The sequence below is a fragment of the Aedes albopictus genome, chromosome 3, assembly GCF_035046485.1.
Source record: "Aedes albopictus strain Foshan chromosome 3, AalbF5, whole genome shotgun sequence".
NCBI classification, from domain to species: domain Eukaryota; kingdom Metazoa; phylum Arthropoda; class Insecta; order Diptera; family Culicidae; genus Aedes; species Aedes albopictus.
Window position 1 is genome coordinate 308,005,618 of NC_085138.1, and position 15,930 is coordinate 308,021,547.

Genomic DNA, 15,930 nt, shown 5'->3' on the forward strand with positions numbered 1-15,930 from the left:
CAATGACCATTTTGCATGCGTTTATCGTGTGGCAGGCACGAAGATACTCTATGTCCAAGGAAGTCAAGGAAATTTCCTTTACGAAAAGATCCTGGACCGACCGGGAATCGAACTCGTCACCCTCAACATGGTCATGCTGAATACCTGTGCGTTTACCGCCTCGGCTATATAGGCCCCCGGCGATATGCCGGAGAAGTGTGTACTGAATAAATATTCCAAAACTTCATCATCAGAGGAAGTGAAATCACCATTTGGCAAACGAAGTCCGTTTACTTGAAAATTCTTATATTTTGTTCATCCGACTGCTCCACTCAAACTGGAGACATTTGTAAAATGGTTTTTACAGCCGGGATCGTTCAGCAGACCGAAGAGCTTTCTGGTAGGTCTTGCGATCCAACCGAACGTCGTCTATTCCAACTCGGGGTTCCTCTTGTGGTCTTCATGGACCGCAGAGGGCAAGCTTCTTCAAATGCTTCTATGATGAAGGCCGTTGTAGTATCAACGACATCATCTAAATCACTTGGAGTGTCAATGGATGCTGAGTATCCATGAAATTTGGCTGAAACTCATCGGTAAAGAGATCCCAGTTGGTTGACCGAGGGTTCCTGAAACGCAAAGTTTGCGAAGTAACATTCACATTTTCATAAAAAAATGTAGCGATGGTCAGCTAAAGATACTTCATCTGACAGATGCCAATTGGTCAGCTCGTGACTAATTCTGCTAGAGCAAGGCGTTATGTCTAACACTTCCTCTTTAGCAGATATCATGAAGGTTGGGCGGTTGCCTCGGCACGATCCACTAAGCGTTTGATCAACTACCTATGTAGTCACCGAAGCAGTTTGTGAAGAAAGGTCAAGGGAGTTTGAAGGGGATCTTAGGAGCATTTGAAAAAGCTTCGGAGGATTTTCGGCGAATTTAAGGGATTCAGGGATTTTAGAGGGTCTCAGATACGTTACAAGGAGTCTGACGGGATTGCAAGGGGTTTAAGGAGCATTACAGAGGGCTTCAATGGCGTTCTGGAGGTGTAGCCGGCTCGAGTGGCTAAGTCTAAAATCTACTAAAGCGTTCAAAAATTGTTTTAACAAATGGCTTGAACGCCACCTCCTAAGGGGACCACTTGTCGTTCTAGTTGCCCGGCAAAACTCACGAACGATTTATGCCGTCGGGCTCGATGAACTCTGCAATAAATGTTACCAACGTCGGAAGAATTTTGTGAAGTTGCCAATTCTACAAAATATGTGTTTGCAAGAGATCCGGATGGTAAAAGGTACAAGACGGCATATGTATAGCACAGGGGATACTGATCAGTACAACGATCAGGTCGTGCGTGATCTAGCAGATGTTACACATTTCCAGGTGGATGTTACACATTCTCATCCATGTAAAGGGTTTCAATAGATAAATGAAATGAATAAAAGTAAATGTCAATACAAAAATTTTATTTTACTTAAAGAATTCATGCACTATTACTGTATTACACGTTGGGCTGTGCAGTGGTCGTCGGCTTTAAAGTGGTCGTCGTCTTCGGAGTGGTACAGACTCGTAAATCCTTGTCGTAGTTCTTTCCACTGGGACAACTCTGGATCGTGTAGATCAGCTGTGATCCGGAGTAATAGCACTGGAAATACTTTTTCGGATCCATGTGTCCATAGTTACCCGCTCCCGGACACTTGAACACGCAGTTGCTTCCATCAAAGCTGTAGCCATCGGGACACATCAGCACTTGAATGCTCGTTGCCACGCTATTCGCGAACTGACAGAAGGCGTAGTACTTCTTACTGGTGCCATAGGCGACGAACACCTTGCTCTCGTCACACTTTACCGTTACGCAGTCCGTAGCGTAGACCTTCTGCTTGCAGAGAGTGGTTTCCGCGTTGTACACGTAATTTGGTGGACATTCGTATACGGAAGATTCCTCACCAACGGCTTCGCAGTAGTGGTAGTTCTGGCAAACTTTGGGATCCGGGAAGAATCCAACTCCAGTACAGGTTACTCCAGAAGGCGTACATTCTCCAGCACTATCGTACGATGCAGAACATGCACCATTCACGCAGTAGGGTGTAGTTGGGCTCGTCGCTGTGCAGTTCTTCTTGCTGTTAGTCGATCCCAGGCAAACCAGTACGTTGTTGCAATCGCTGCATACGGTATAAACGCTGAATCCATCGCAGGTTGGTTCCGTTGCTGCGGCAAATGACGAAAACGATACGGCCGACGAACTTTTCACCAATCTGCCAGGTACTTCGACCGCAGCCGTTGAGAGCTGAACCAGGGCACAGACAAGTAGAACCACTCTGGAAGCCATTTTAGCTAGGAACTGTAGGTTAATGGTGAACTTGAGAAGCTTTTATATGATTTTTTTTTCACTATGTAGCCGATAGCTTGAACCCGAGGTGCCATAAAATGACGGGGTGAAACTGCGGTAGATAACATAGGCTTTTTGGCAAGGTTTAAAAAGCATACTTACATGCTACGTCAGAACTACGGTAGTGAAATTTTGCAAATAAGATAACTGGTTGTTATCTCGTTGTTTGAGTTTCTGCGGCATATGATTAGTGGAATATCTCACAAGATTACCGAAAAACAAATGTAAACACTTTTTTGGTAAAACTGTAGACACTAAAAAGGGGGCAATACTCTTAGTTTTTTGATCATGTTACTGTCCACAAATGTTGAACTGCGTCAATAATCTTATGCTGAAACACTCGGTTCCAGACTGCAACTCTTCATAACCAGCATTCACTGAATAACGTTTAATCTGTTCCGACCAACGTGATCTTTACATTTATGTATTTTTTAAGACACGGACAGCGTCTTCATCCAGAGGCTGTACAGACTGAATGAAACTTAATACTGGACTACGGAGATGAAAAATATTACGAGCACCAGTGGATACGAGGAAGAAACATTTCTTGCGAAAAGTTTCATCACTCGGGGCGGGAATTGAACCCTCACCCTATGGCATGGTAGGCTCGCTGCAATAATCAAATTAGCGCTTTCCAGCCTAGTTCCACCACATGGAACTGCTGTCTAGGAACATAAACTATGGAAGTGTATCGTAAGCAGATATGAGCAGGAAATTTGAGAATAAGTTTTATTAGGTGATTTTTTTCTGTTTGTTGACAAGCACAGTCATAAGTACGGTGCATTACTCCCTACGCCGTAGAGCAGGTGCTGAGATTTGTCTCTCGCACAGTTACGAAAGCTCTCACTCATACGTCTCTGTCTTTCGGCAAAAACGGGAGACAGCACTTGAGATTGTGTGAAGCACAGGCTTTTTTCGCGCCGCACTGTGCATGCCTCCATTCCCTGGTTCCAACCCTTATCCGTTGCTTCATGCTAAAAGTCGATGCCGTTAAATCAGTTCATGATCTTGCTCTGCCACTATAGGTATAGCATTCCATCCGATTGACAAAGCCTGGTCGGCTCACCATTTTGCTGCCTTTTACCAGTTATGGATGCACTGTTCAATTTTGGTTCCACTTCGCACTATTGATATGCATTTTTTATGGGATCAGTCATAACTGGTAAACTATGGCAAAATTGGATACAAGGAAGCCAAAATTTTAAGGAAAAAGACTTATCTTAATGATTTTCAATGAACTCAACGTGCATATACAGATCAATATATTATAAGTAAAATTGCGAAAAAATCCACAACTCAAGTGAGATTTGAATTAATTACACCGCAATTAATAATTGGCTCGGTAGCTTAGTTAGAAAAGCACTTTTGACTAGCGTATAAGGGTCGTGAATTCAAATCTCACCTGAGCTGTGGATTTTTTCGCCATTTTACGTTGAGTTCGTTAAAAATCATTAATTGACCACACGGGTTGGTATACCGAAAACATTACACTTAATACTTATTTTTATTAAAGCTTACCCAAGTAACACACATGTTATATAAAAGTTACGACAGCGCAAGTTTTGGTTGTATAGAAGTTTATTTTACGTTATTTCAACTCAATGTCAGAATTACGTAAAATAAACTTCTATACAACCAAAACTTGCGTTGTCGTAACTCTAATATAACATGTGTGTGATGCTGGGTCATTAGGCCGAATGGTCACTAGGCCGAATGGTCATCAGGACGAATTGAAAGTCAGCCGTTATGAGCCTGTAAAGGAATCTGTTGTTTTTACCTTTTCCAACAATTGTTGCCAAGAACTAGTTTAACAATGAAACTAGAAAGAATAGCCTATGTTTTAAAGAAGGAAAAATGTATGAAATGAATATCAGCAGTTTCAGCGCCAAAAACTATTTTAGCAATGATGCTAGAAAGAACAGCCTATGTTTAACCCTCAAAAGCCCTAGACGAACCACTTTTTTTCAATCGGGTACTACTCAAAGACCATACAATCAAAAAATTTGAAACCAATTTTAAATTGAATGCGGTTAGTTGGTCTTCCAATATCTGGGTGTGGCATCCCCCCTGACCCCTCCCCCCTTTCTGGGTATTGAGAAATGCCTTGCCACGGGGGTATTTTTCGGCAATTTTATTAAATATCACACATATTATCATTCTGAAATTTGTATTGTAAAATGTATTTGGCCATAAAATGATCGCTCTGTGCTGTGGGCATGCCACTGCTACGGAACCAGTTCCGGACGTTCAGGTTTCTGGACATAATCTCCGGAGGAACCTGCTACATACTGTATAATAAGGTTCGCATTCATAATCCTTTTTTTGCGGCTTCAAATGTTGAACTTAGTAGTATGATGTCTTAGAAGAGTTTGTTTTATATACTTAATTCTTTATTTTAAAATTTTCACTTAGATGATTAATCCACCTAAAAGTGTGATAGGAATTCACTTTTCTCAAAAATAAAGATAGAGTATTGGTGTCTTCTACAAAGTAGCAGAAAAGGGTATTATTGGAAAGTTTGCCGAACATGCTATTACTTTATTTGCTCAACTTTAACAGTTATGTGTCATTGTTTGTGGACAACTCCTTGTAATAGGTTTTCGGATATAACTTTATCGATGGATTTTTAGGATTTTTCAAGTGTTCTACAAAGTTGTTCTTTGTGATGGAATACACCTCATTCTGCTATTTTATTCGTACTAGATTAACGCTCCAAGTGGTACAGCGCCTGCATCTCAACAAAAATTTCAAAAAGGCTCTATGAGTGTTGGTGAAATTCTCTTTATTTTTTTATGTTTTAATGATTATAATACTCCTCTAAAAATTATAACTGTAAACTCTCATGCAATTACAGCTTAAATTCCTACGTACAAAAAAAATGCAGTGATTTTTCTAGACATTTTTGTTTATTTTCCTGCTGAGATTCTTTCAGTGATTTCTACGAGGATCCCTAAAGAAAATTTTCTTAGTATTTTTAAAGTAGTTCATGCCGGAAATCCACTTTCTTCAGAAACTTTTTTGGCATTAATTCAATAATTTCCTATAGAATCCACCAGGAAGTCTTGTTGGAATTCCTCAACCAATTCCTGCTGGTAAAGGAATTCTTGGTGAACTCCTAAGAGCAATTACAGAAGAAATCTCAGCTGACATTGTTTGAGAAATTCCAGCAAGTGTTCCTGAAAAAAATAGTAGAAATCCTAGCAAGAATTTCAGTTGATGTTGCTAGGGAAATTCCTAAAGGTATCCTTGAAAAATCTCTGGAGAAATCACAAATGGAATTTCAATAGAAACCCTTGCAGCAAATGTAAAAAAATTTTTGGGGAAGCCTCTGGGGCAATCTTAGCAAGAATTTCGAGAGAAATTCAATTATTAATATGTGAAGGAATTTCCAGAGGATTTCTCAAAATACATTTTCTTGGATTTCTCCAAAAGTTTCTCTTTGCATTTTTCTGAGCATTTCTCCAAGAATTCCTTCAGGACCTCATTTACGAAAAAAAAACTCTAGAATGCCCAGTCCACAGGAATTTCTACAAAAGTTCCTTTTGTGATTTTTGCAGGTTTATTTTTTAAACATTTCTCTACAAATTTCACTTCAAATTTCCCCAAAATGCCTGCTTGGTTAAAACCACGAATTCCTCATGTTGTTCTTCTAGTTATACCTCTTGGAATTTATCAAATAATTCTTCTGGGATTACCTGTAGACATTCTTGTTTGGATTTATTGAATTATTACACAAGTTTTCAAAATAAAACGAAAGTCGTGAACTTCTGTCAACGACCACAATTTTTGAAGCACAATTTAGTGCTGATTTCGAAACCGACCTTTAAAAAAAATTAAGTAGAGCAGTTTTTCAGTTTTAGCTCAATATCGAGTTTTGCAACTTTTCAAAATGTGTAATTTACTTAAATTAAAAAATATTGGCTTTTGTTCAACCAATTTTAAATCTTTTCCCGTAAATTATAAGCTGAATACAATACCATTCGATCATCTGAATACAGGTTTTGCGTTTGATTGATGAAACTCAAGATATTGGCGAGTTTTAGGGACGATCTTCTTAAATTTTAGCAAAATTCTCAATAATTTTTGAAGAAATGTATTTTTTTCAATATAAAAAAACTAACCTAAAAATTCTTTCTCGACGTTTATTTGACATATCATATGTAGGCGAGTTACAGTAAAAATTTGAGCTCAATCGGAGCATTGATTACGGAGAATGAGATATTTGATGTGAGCGACTTTGCTTAAAAATAGAACAAAAATCGATTTCAAATCATCAACCTTGTATGCAAAGTCGAAAAAATTTCCGCTCTACTGTAATTTTTTTCTTTCGCGTTTTCGAACTCAGGGCATGATTCTACACCAAAAATGATTATCAGCATACCGAGTTCAAAAATGCTGTAAACTAGTGTTATTGATTTCCCGGGAGCGGACCTGGTGTGGTGGTTAGAATACCAGACTATCACGCCGAGGACCTGGGATCGAATCCCACTCCCGACATACTCACAAAATGTGGGTTCTTCCTTCGGAAGGGAAGTAAAGCGTGGGTCCCGAGATGAACTAGCCTAGGGTTAAAAATCTCGTTAATACAGACAAAAAAAAATATTGATTGGATTCGTCCACCAACAACTACTGTAACTTCTCTTCTGTAATATCCTTCAGAGTTTCTCTTGCGCTTCTTCTAAGAATGTATCTAGGGATTGTTTCAGGAATTTCTCTTCGTTTTCTTATTGGAAATCTCCTTCAGATTCCTTTGAGAAATTAAGTTGAAATTGATTCAGATTTCTCAAGGAATTCGTGGTGGGAAACCTCTTGGAAGTCTTGCTGGGATTCCTCAAGCCATTAATGACAGAAATTATTCAGCAATTCCTGGAGGATTCTCAAAAGCATTTACAGCAAAAATACCATCTGGAAGTGCTTGTGAAATCCCAGCAGAAATGCTTGGAGAAATCCTGGTAGGAGTTCCTGAAGGAATCACAGCAAGAATTCATAGAAACATTCCGGGAGGATTTGAATAAACTGTAGAATGTTTCTTGAAGGGACATTCCTTGCCGAAGGAAGAATCTCGGCAGAAACTTCTAGCACAATCTCATCAGGCATTCTTGGAGGAATTCTAAGAAGATTTCTCAAAAGATTTCTCCAGCAATTTTTGTAGGGATGACTGCTGGGATTCCTCTGAAGATCCCCCCGGAATGTCTCCTTGAAATTCTTCTCCAAGGATACCTCTAGCAAGGATGGGAAAAAATCATTCATTTATTGCGTATCCCTCACTCACATCCACGCACAATCTGATGCGAGTGTGCTTTTCCCCTAGCCGAACAAAATCTTTCCACTTTCATTGCCCATTCTTTCTTATCGCCGAGCACCGGGCGACGCAAGCAACGACGGCCGAAATAATCGCTACCAAATCTGAGTGCCGAAGGCGAACGAACCAAGATTGAACGAATGTTTGCGTTCTGAGTCGGGTGCGAGAGCATTCATGTTGGAACGTTCATTTAGCGTTCAGTGGAAGCATTCAGTACTGGGAATTGAATCAGTGAGTGCGTTTTGATTCAATCAGCTGAATGCCACTCGGTAGTTGAGAGAGCGAACGTTCTTTCCGTTGTTCACCGATGCAAGCTGATTCGTTTCGCACTCTATTTGTTTCTCTCCTGATTCGCTTCGGTAGCGTCGGTTGCGAGCCGTTCGTGTTGCGTTCGTTCTTAGTGCGCCATGCTCTCACTCAGTATTGGGTTGTTGGCGTTTTTTTTGCTATTTTGCATCGCCGGCATTCGGGTGAGCGAATGAGTTTTCCCATGCTTGACCTCTAGGAATTCCTCTTGCAATGCATCCAGTAAACATCAGGTCCAACGGTTCCAAAAATACCTTCTGGAATTTCTTAGGGAATTTTTGCTGAGATTTCTATGGAATATCTCCAATAAATATAAATATTGCAGTTTAAAGTCCTGCAGGAATTACTGGAGGATTCTCTGCGGATATTGCATTGGAATCCCAGAAAAAAAAAATCATGAGGGTACCTATCTGAAATGTCTAGAAAACCCCCAGTAGAAGTCCTGGATCAATTCCAGCAGTAGTTCATAATATATTCTCAAGAGGATTCCCAGTAGGAATTACTTATTTCTGGAGAAATCCATGAATAAATTACAGCAGGAACTACTGGAGGAGTCCCAGCAAGAAATTCCTATTGGTAATGCAAGAAGAATTGAAGAGTCCAGGTGCAAAGGGGTATAAGTGTCAGTTTTGTCGATTTACAGCTGAGCATATAAAAAAAAATCTTATAATTTTAAGCTTTTAGGAACTTTTTCAAGACTATTTTTTCGATGAATAACTCTGAATCGGAGAAAATTGGGTCCATTTGAAACCTTAAACATTTTGCATGGAAGGAAAAATTAATGGAAAATTTTATTTACTCAAATCTCATTTACTCGAAAGTATATTTTTGTCACTTTCCCCAGTTTGCTTCTAACCCGTCTCAATTCTTGTGTGAGTCCTTGCAGAAATTTATGGAAGAATCTCAAGAGCAATTGCTGGAAGAATTCTTGGTAAAAACCTCTGAAAAAAGCACAGGAGGAATTTCTGGGAGAGTCCATGGAGAAATCCCTTCAAATGTCGCAATGAGAATTTCTGCAGGAATCCCAGCGGACATTCTTGTAGGATTTTTGAGACCAAAATCTGAATGTATCCCGGAAAAAATCCTGAAGGAACCCTTGAAGCTATTTCTTCAGCAATCCCCGCAGGAATCGCTTAGAGAAGCTCATCAGGTTTTTCTGAAGACATTCCTCTTGCAATTTTCCTAAGGAGTTTTAAAAATATGTTTATACATATTCCTTCTGTGATACCTTCAAGGACTCCTCCAGAGGCTTCTCCAAGGTATTCTATAGAAATTCTGCTTGCGATTCATTTATAGATTTCTTCATGGATTCCTTAAGATTTTTTTTCTAAGAGTACCTACCAGCAGAAACTCCAACTAGAATTTCTCCAGGAATGTTTCCAGCATCACTTCTGGAGAAATCTTAGCAATAATTCCTAAAGGAATTTCAAGTTGCTTCCCAGCTGGAAAATTTGTAAGAATATTTCTGAAATAATCGTCATGTTAATCCCCGAGGGAATCAAAACGAGATTTTTTTTTCGAAAGAATTACAGTTGTAACCACTAGCGTAGAGTTCCTTTTTTACTCGTTCTTCAGGAACAAACAAGAGAACGATAATCATGGAAGATGAGAGATGGAACTTGCTCTCACTTCTATTTCTCTGTTTCTCATGATCATAGAAGAGAATGAATGAGAAATAAGAAAAATAAGCCGGATCTAGTGGGTGCCCAGGACCAAAAGTAGTAAGTTAGTAGTGACTGTAATTGAGTGAGGTATTCCAGTAATATTTTTTGCAAAAATCATAGGAATTTCTTCAAGCATACTTCAGAATGGCTTTTTATGATTTCACCCCCAAGTTGAGATGCAGTCGCTGTTCCACTTGGAGCGTTATTTCAGTACGAATAAAAAAGCAGAAGGAGGTGTATTCCATCACAAAGAACAACTTTGTAGAACACTTGAAAAATCCTAAAAATCCATCGATAAAGTTATATCCGAAAACCTATTACAAGGAGTTGTCCACAAACAATGACACATAACTCTTAAAGTTGAACAAATAAAGTAATAGCATGTTCGGCAAACTTTCCAATAATACCCTTTTCTGCTACTTTGTAGAAGACACCAATACTCTATCTTTATTTTTGAGAAAAGTGAATTCCTATCACACTTTTAGGTGGATTAATCATCTAAGTGAAAATTTTAAAATAAAGAATTAAGTATATAAAACAAACTCTTCTAAGACATCATACTACTAAGTTCAACATTTGAAGCCGCAAAAAAAAGGATTATGAATGCGAACCTTATTATGCAGTATGTAGCAGGTTCCTCCGGAGATTATGTCCGGAAACCTGAACGTCCGGAACTGGTTCCGTAGCAGTGGCATGCCCACAGCACAGAGCGATCATTTTATGGCCAAATACATTTTACAATACAAATTTCAGAATGATAATATGTGTGATATTTAATAAAATTGCCGAAAAATACCCCCGTGGCAAGGCATTTCTCAATACCCAGAAAGGGGGGAGGGGTCAGGGGGGATGCCACACCCAGATATTGGAAGACCAACTAACCACATTCAATTTAAAATTGGTTTCAAATTTTTTGATTGTATGGTCTTTGAGTAGTACCCGATTGAAAAAAAGTGGTTCGTCTAGGGCTTTTAAGGGTTAATAACTGTTGAAGTGTTCATAGAACACTAAGCTGAGAAGCAGGCTTTGTTTCAGTGGGGACGTAAAGGCAAGAAGAAACCCCAATGACCATTCGGCCTAATGACCATTCGGCCTAATGACCTTCGGCCGAATGGCCTTCGGCCTAATGACCTTCGGCCGAATGGGCTGACACCCATGTGTGTTGCTTGGGTAATCAAATTTCGAAGTTTGAATAAGTGTAACTATCTATTGCGAACGTGACAACCGGTATACTGAGCCTATATTAGATTCTGGTTCTTCCGGTGGCTCTCTACGGTCACGAGGTGTGGATAATATAGGACAGGGGTTCTCAAACTATTTCAGCATGCGACCCACTTTTGATTATTATAGAATTCGGCGACTCACCACATGTATTATCAGAACATACAGGGGATGGCCAAAATGTTTGGGATAGGCAACTTTTTCTCACCCACAAAAAATTCAACATGCTGTAACTATTCATACAGTGCATCAAAAAATCTCAAATTTTGACTGTTTGTCAACCTAATGTGCATCAACCTAATGTGCATCATTGGTACAAATTTGGGCTCGATTGATTAATATTTCGCAAAGTTAGAACCGTTCAGGTAAAACACTATTTTTAGACAACTCATTTTTGAGCTGTCATATCTCGGAAACCAGTGAACGGAATTTAAGATTTTTTGATGCGCTCTATGAAAAGTTATAGCATGTTCAACTTTTTTGTGAGAGAAAAAAAAGGTGCCTATCCTAAACATTTCGGCCATCCCCTGTACGTCATTTCAGAACATTTGGGCTATTTTTTGGTCACTTTCATAGATTTTGATAAACTTACATTCAAGGATGGGAACACTCTCTTGGAAAGAGTTACACTCACTTGCAGTTTGCTCAACTCAGAAGCGTGCAATCAAGAAACTATGTATGGGCGACTTCTACCTTGTGATTTGGTCTAAAACTCTCCACAAGGTGAATGTAAATTTCTCACCTCGTGGAGAGTCACTTTCACAGCTCTGTCACGACCTTGGGATTCATGTGCGACCCCTACTCTATTCGGCAAAGTTCTAAAACTTCTAAACTAAGGTCTAAACTAAATCACAACGCAAAAGTCGCCCATATATCGCTTCTTGATTGCACGCTCCTGAGCTGAGAAAATAGCAAGTGAATGTAATTCGTTGCAAGTGAGTGTTCCCATTCCTGCTTACATTACACACACTTAATTTTGATTATCGAGTTCGGTAATTTTTTGACGAGATTAAAACAGCTGAGCACCGAACTTGTTCAGCAAAAATGCATTGTTTACTGGAAAAACTTGTAATTAGAAGGCACGAAATGTTGCTAATTGGCAAATTGAGAGATGAAATTTGTGAAAAAACCGCGTTCTGGTGGGATTCGAACCCACGACTCCGTATTCGCTAGACCGGCGCTTTAACCAACTAAGCCACAGAACAGGTAATGGTTCTGCGGAATAGAAAGCCAAACTGACTCCGAAGCCGCACCATGAACACTCCTATTTCACAAACTCATCTCTCTTTTCGTTTTAGATGCCAATTCGCCTTGACGGAGGCTCTCTGAGAGAATTGCGCTTGCGTGAAAACAATTTTTTTTAACATGGGAAAGGATAGGAGCTGCATTTTCAAATGCTTCTATTTTTTTATAGAATTTTTTTCAAGCAAAACGTTCTTAATGTTATCGAATGAGATTTTGATACGCTATATTATAGACATAACATTGTGATTTAAAAACTTTTGTCTAAAACCAGTTATAATGTAGCTAATTGAAAGTATATTGCAAAACATTAACACTTTTTTCAATCTGAAGTCCCTAAAATATTTCAGAAGCATTTGAAAATGCAGCTCCTATCCTTTCCCATGTTAAAAAAAATTGATTTCACGCACAGCGCAATTCTCTCAGAGAGCCTCCGTCAAGGCGAATCCACAACACACTCCTGTTTGTGCCCACTACCTACAAGTGCGAGCGAGTTATTTATATGAAGCCGAGACTTACTCTCGCACTCCGCATACCTAGCCACCAGGCAGTTTGTTTTGCTGGTGTCTAATTAGTATGCGTCGAGAGCTCGGCACGGTCGGACGCTCGGACGACTGAACTGCGCCAAGTGACGCAAGCAAGGGTACAATGATACATATTGCCCATTTTACTGGCATTTTACCAGGTTAGCTGGTATGTCTGAAACATACTGGAAAAACTTGTAATTAGAAGGCACGAAATGTTGCTAATTGGCAAATTGTTGATGCATTGTTTACCTTTTCCAAACGATGTTGACAGTTGTTTTACTGAACCTCAGTAAAATCGATTACCGAAACTACCGAGATCGCACTGCTGTTATAATCTCGTCAAAAAAGTACCGAACGGGCAATTAGGAAATAAGTGTGCAAGGCTCTGGATTTGACGAATTTTCAAGTTTCTTAAACTCACATTTCTTTTTCGATTTTTTTGAGAAGTCAAAGTAATGCTATGACGCCCAAGTGATTAATTTGAGTAAACTGTTAAAGAAATTTAGATAAGTTTGCAAATTTCTAATGCAAATTTAACCAGCCTGGCTCCACGATACACTAAAGAACACTACATATTTTGAGGATTCTATCACACATTCGCAAATGAAGTAAATGAAGAAAACACCGCATTTTTACAAAGTCTTTGTAGATATATGGGCACTTTTACGCTTATGCAGAACTTCAAAAATTTTCATTAAAATAAGAAATGATTGGCAATTTGTACATTTTTCCCATGTAAAAACTTTTAAGTCCATCAAATAAAACGCTATTTACGGCTATATTTACGGCAAGTAGAGTTTTTAGAATTTTGATAGTATTGTTGGATGGTCAGACGAGTACTTTTTAAATATTCAATAAATTTTTAATAACGATACACACAATAAAGGATACACAGATTTCTGTAGAAGTTCAGATTGCCAAAATTCAACGGAATCACAACGAAATCTAAAATTTTAAAATATTCTTTCACTTCCTAATATAAAACTCATAGTTTCAGAATCGATTTCAGAACGCAGACAGTAGTTTCAATATTCGATATTCACCAGACTTAGATTTATAATGCACAAATTTGAATAAAAATAGAAAGAAATAATGACATGCCAATTCTTCAAGTGAGTATTTGTAAATTAGAACATGGCCAACAATATCATTTGACTAACTTACGTCAAGGCATTTATTACAATGTCACCAAAGCCTTCGCGACCCACCAAAAATCAGCCCGCGACCCACCTGTGGGTCGCGACCCATAGTTTGAGAAACGCTGATATAGGATATAGACTGAAAAGATTCCGGAGTTTTTTACTGCGAAGAAGGGTATTTTATCCAATATCCAATATCCACTCTAAACTTCAACCTATAGTGGACCCCTAGAAATTAATCTCAAATTTCCTGCTTATATCTGCTTCTAACGATACACTTCCATCGGGAGACCATAGTTCATGTTCCTAGACAGCAGTTCCATGTGGTGGAACTAGGCTGGAAAGGGGCTGTCCATAAACCACGTGGTCATTTTTTAGGGACTTCTCAACCCACCCCCCCCCCCCCCCCCGCGTGGTCATTAGTCCATACAAATTTTTTTATTCGTCCATACAAAATGGTCATTGGCCGAACCCCCCCCCCCCCCCCCCCCCTCATGACCACGTGGTTTATGGACAGCCCCAAAGCGCTAATTTGATTATTTAAGCGAGCCTTGTGGCCATACGGTTAGCGTCACCAAGCAAGCGTGTAATGGCACAAATTTCCCGAATGGAGGAGAACGTGCCTCTAGAGCCGACCTACTGAAGCGTGTAACCGTACCATGCCATGGGGTGAGGGTTCAATTCCCGCTCCGAGTGATGCAACATTTCGCAAGAAATGTTTCTTCCTCGTATCCACTGGTGCTCGTAATGCGTTTTATGTCCATTGTCCAGTGTTAGATTTCATTCAGTCTGTACAGCCTCTGGCTGAAGACGCTGTCCGTGTCTTAAAAAAATACAAATGTAATGATCACGTTGGTCGGAACAGATTAAACGTTATTCAGTGAATGCTGGTTGTGAAGAGTTGCAGTCTGGAACCGAGTGTTTCAGCATAAAATTATTGACGCAGTTCAACATTTGTAGACAGTAACATGATCAAAGAACTAAGAGTATTGCCCTCTTTTTAGTGTCTACAGTTTTACCAAAAAAGTGTTTACATTTGTTTTTCGGTAATCTTGTGAGATATTCCACTAATTATATGCCGCAGAAACTCAAACAACGAGATAACAACCAGTTATCTTATTTGCAAAATTTCACTACCGTAGTTCTGACGTAGGATAAAAGTATGCTTTTTTAACCTTGCCAAAAAGTCATTTTGTCATTTTATGGCACCTCGGGTTCAAGCTTTTGGCTACATAGTGAAAAAAATCATATAAAAGCTTCTCAAGTTCACCATTAACCTACAGTTCCTAGCTAAAATGGCTTCCAGAGTGGTTCTACTTGTCTGTGCACTGGTCCAGCTCTCAACGGCCGCGGTCGAAGTACCCGGAAGGTTGGTGAAAAGTTCGTCGGCCGTTTCGTTTTCGCCATTTGCCGCAGCAACGGAACCAACCTGCGATGGATTCAGCGTTTATACCGTGTGCAGCGATTGCAACAACGTACTGGTTTGCCTGGGATCAACTAACAGCAAGAAGAACTGCACAGCGACGAGCCCTACTACACCGTACTGCGTGAATGGTGCATGTTCTGCATCGTACGATAGTGCTGGAGAATGTACGCCTTCTGGAGTAACCTGTACTGGAGTTGGATTCTTTCCGGATCCCAAAGTTTGCCAGAACTACCACTACTGCGAAGCCGTTGGTGAGGAATCTTCCGTATACGAATGTCCACCAAATTACGTGTACAACGCGGAAACCACTCTCTGCAAGCAGAAGGTCTACGCTACGGACTGCGTAACGGTAAAGTGTGACGAGAGCAAGGTGTTCGTCGCCTATGGCACCAGTAAGAAGTACTACGCCTTCTGTCAGTTCGCGAATAGCGTGGCAACGAGCATTCAAGTGCTGATGTGTCCCGATGGCTACAGCTTTGATGGAAGCAACTGCGTGTTCAAGTGTCCGGGAGCGGGTAACTATGGACACATGGATCCGAAAAAGTATTTCCAGTGCTATTACTCCGGAGCACAGCTGATCTACACGATCCAGAGTTGTCCCAGTGGAAAGAACTACGACAAAGATTTACGAGTCTGTACCACTCCGAAGACGACGACCACTTTAAAGCCGACGACCACTGCACAGCCCAACGTGTAATACAGTAATAGTGCATGAATTCTTTAAGTAAAATAAAATTTTTG

The 15,930-nt window shown here is 39.8% G+C and overlaps 2 protein-coding genes across 2 annotated transcripts; one reads left to right on the top strand and one right to left on the bottom strand.

Annotated features, from left to right (window-relative positions):
• Nucleotides 1-1,411: 1,411 nt before the first annotated feature.
• On the bottom strand, nt 1,412-2,320 carry LOC109398504 (uncharacterized). Its single transcript, XM_019670887.3, has one exon. It carries the CDS (start codon nt 2,300-2,302, stop codon nt 1,475-1,477), a length of 828 nt encoding a protein of 275 aa, XP_019526432.2. The 5' UTR covers nt 2,303-2,320; the 3' UTR covers nt 1,412-1,474.
• A 12,715-nt stretch (nt 2,321-15,035) lies between these two features.
• On the top strand, nt 15,036-15,930 carry LOC109406556 (uncharacterized). The gene has a single exon (XM_019679652.3). The coding sequence runs from the start codon at nt 15,059-15,061 to the stop codon at nt 15,884-15,886; it is 828 nt and encodes a 275-aa protein (XP_019535197.2). The 5' UTR covers nt 15,036-15,058; the 3' UTR covers nt 15,887-15,930.

What these genes read in the sequence shown, in the direction of transcription:
- LOC109398504 (XM_019670887.3), bottom strand. Translation starts at nt 2,302, where the DNA reads ATGGCTTCCAGAGTGGTTCTACTTGTCTGTGCCCTGGTTCAGCTCTCA.
- LOC109406556 (XM_019679652.3), top strand. Translation starts at nt 15,059, where the DNA reads ATGGCTTCCAGAGTGGTTCTACTTGTCTGTGCACTGGTCCAGCTCTCA.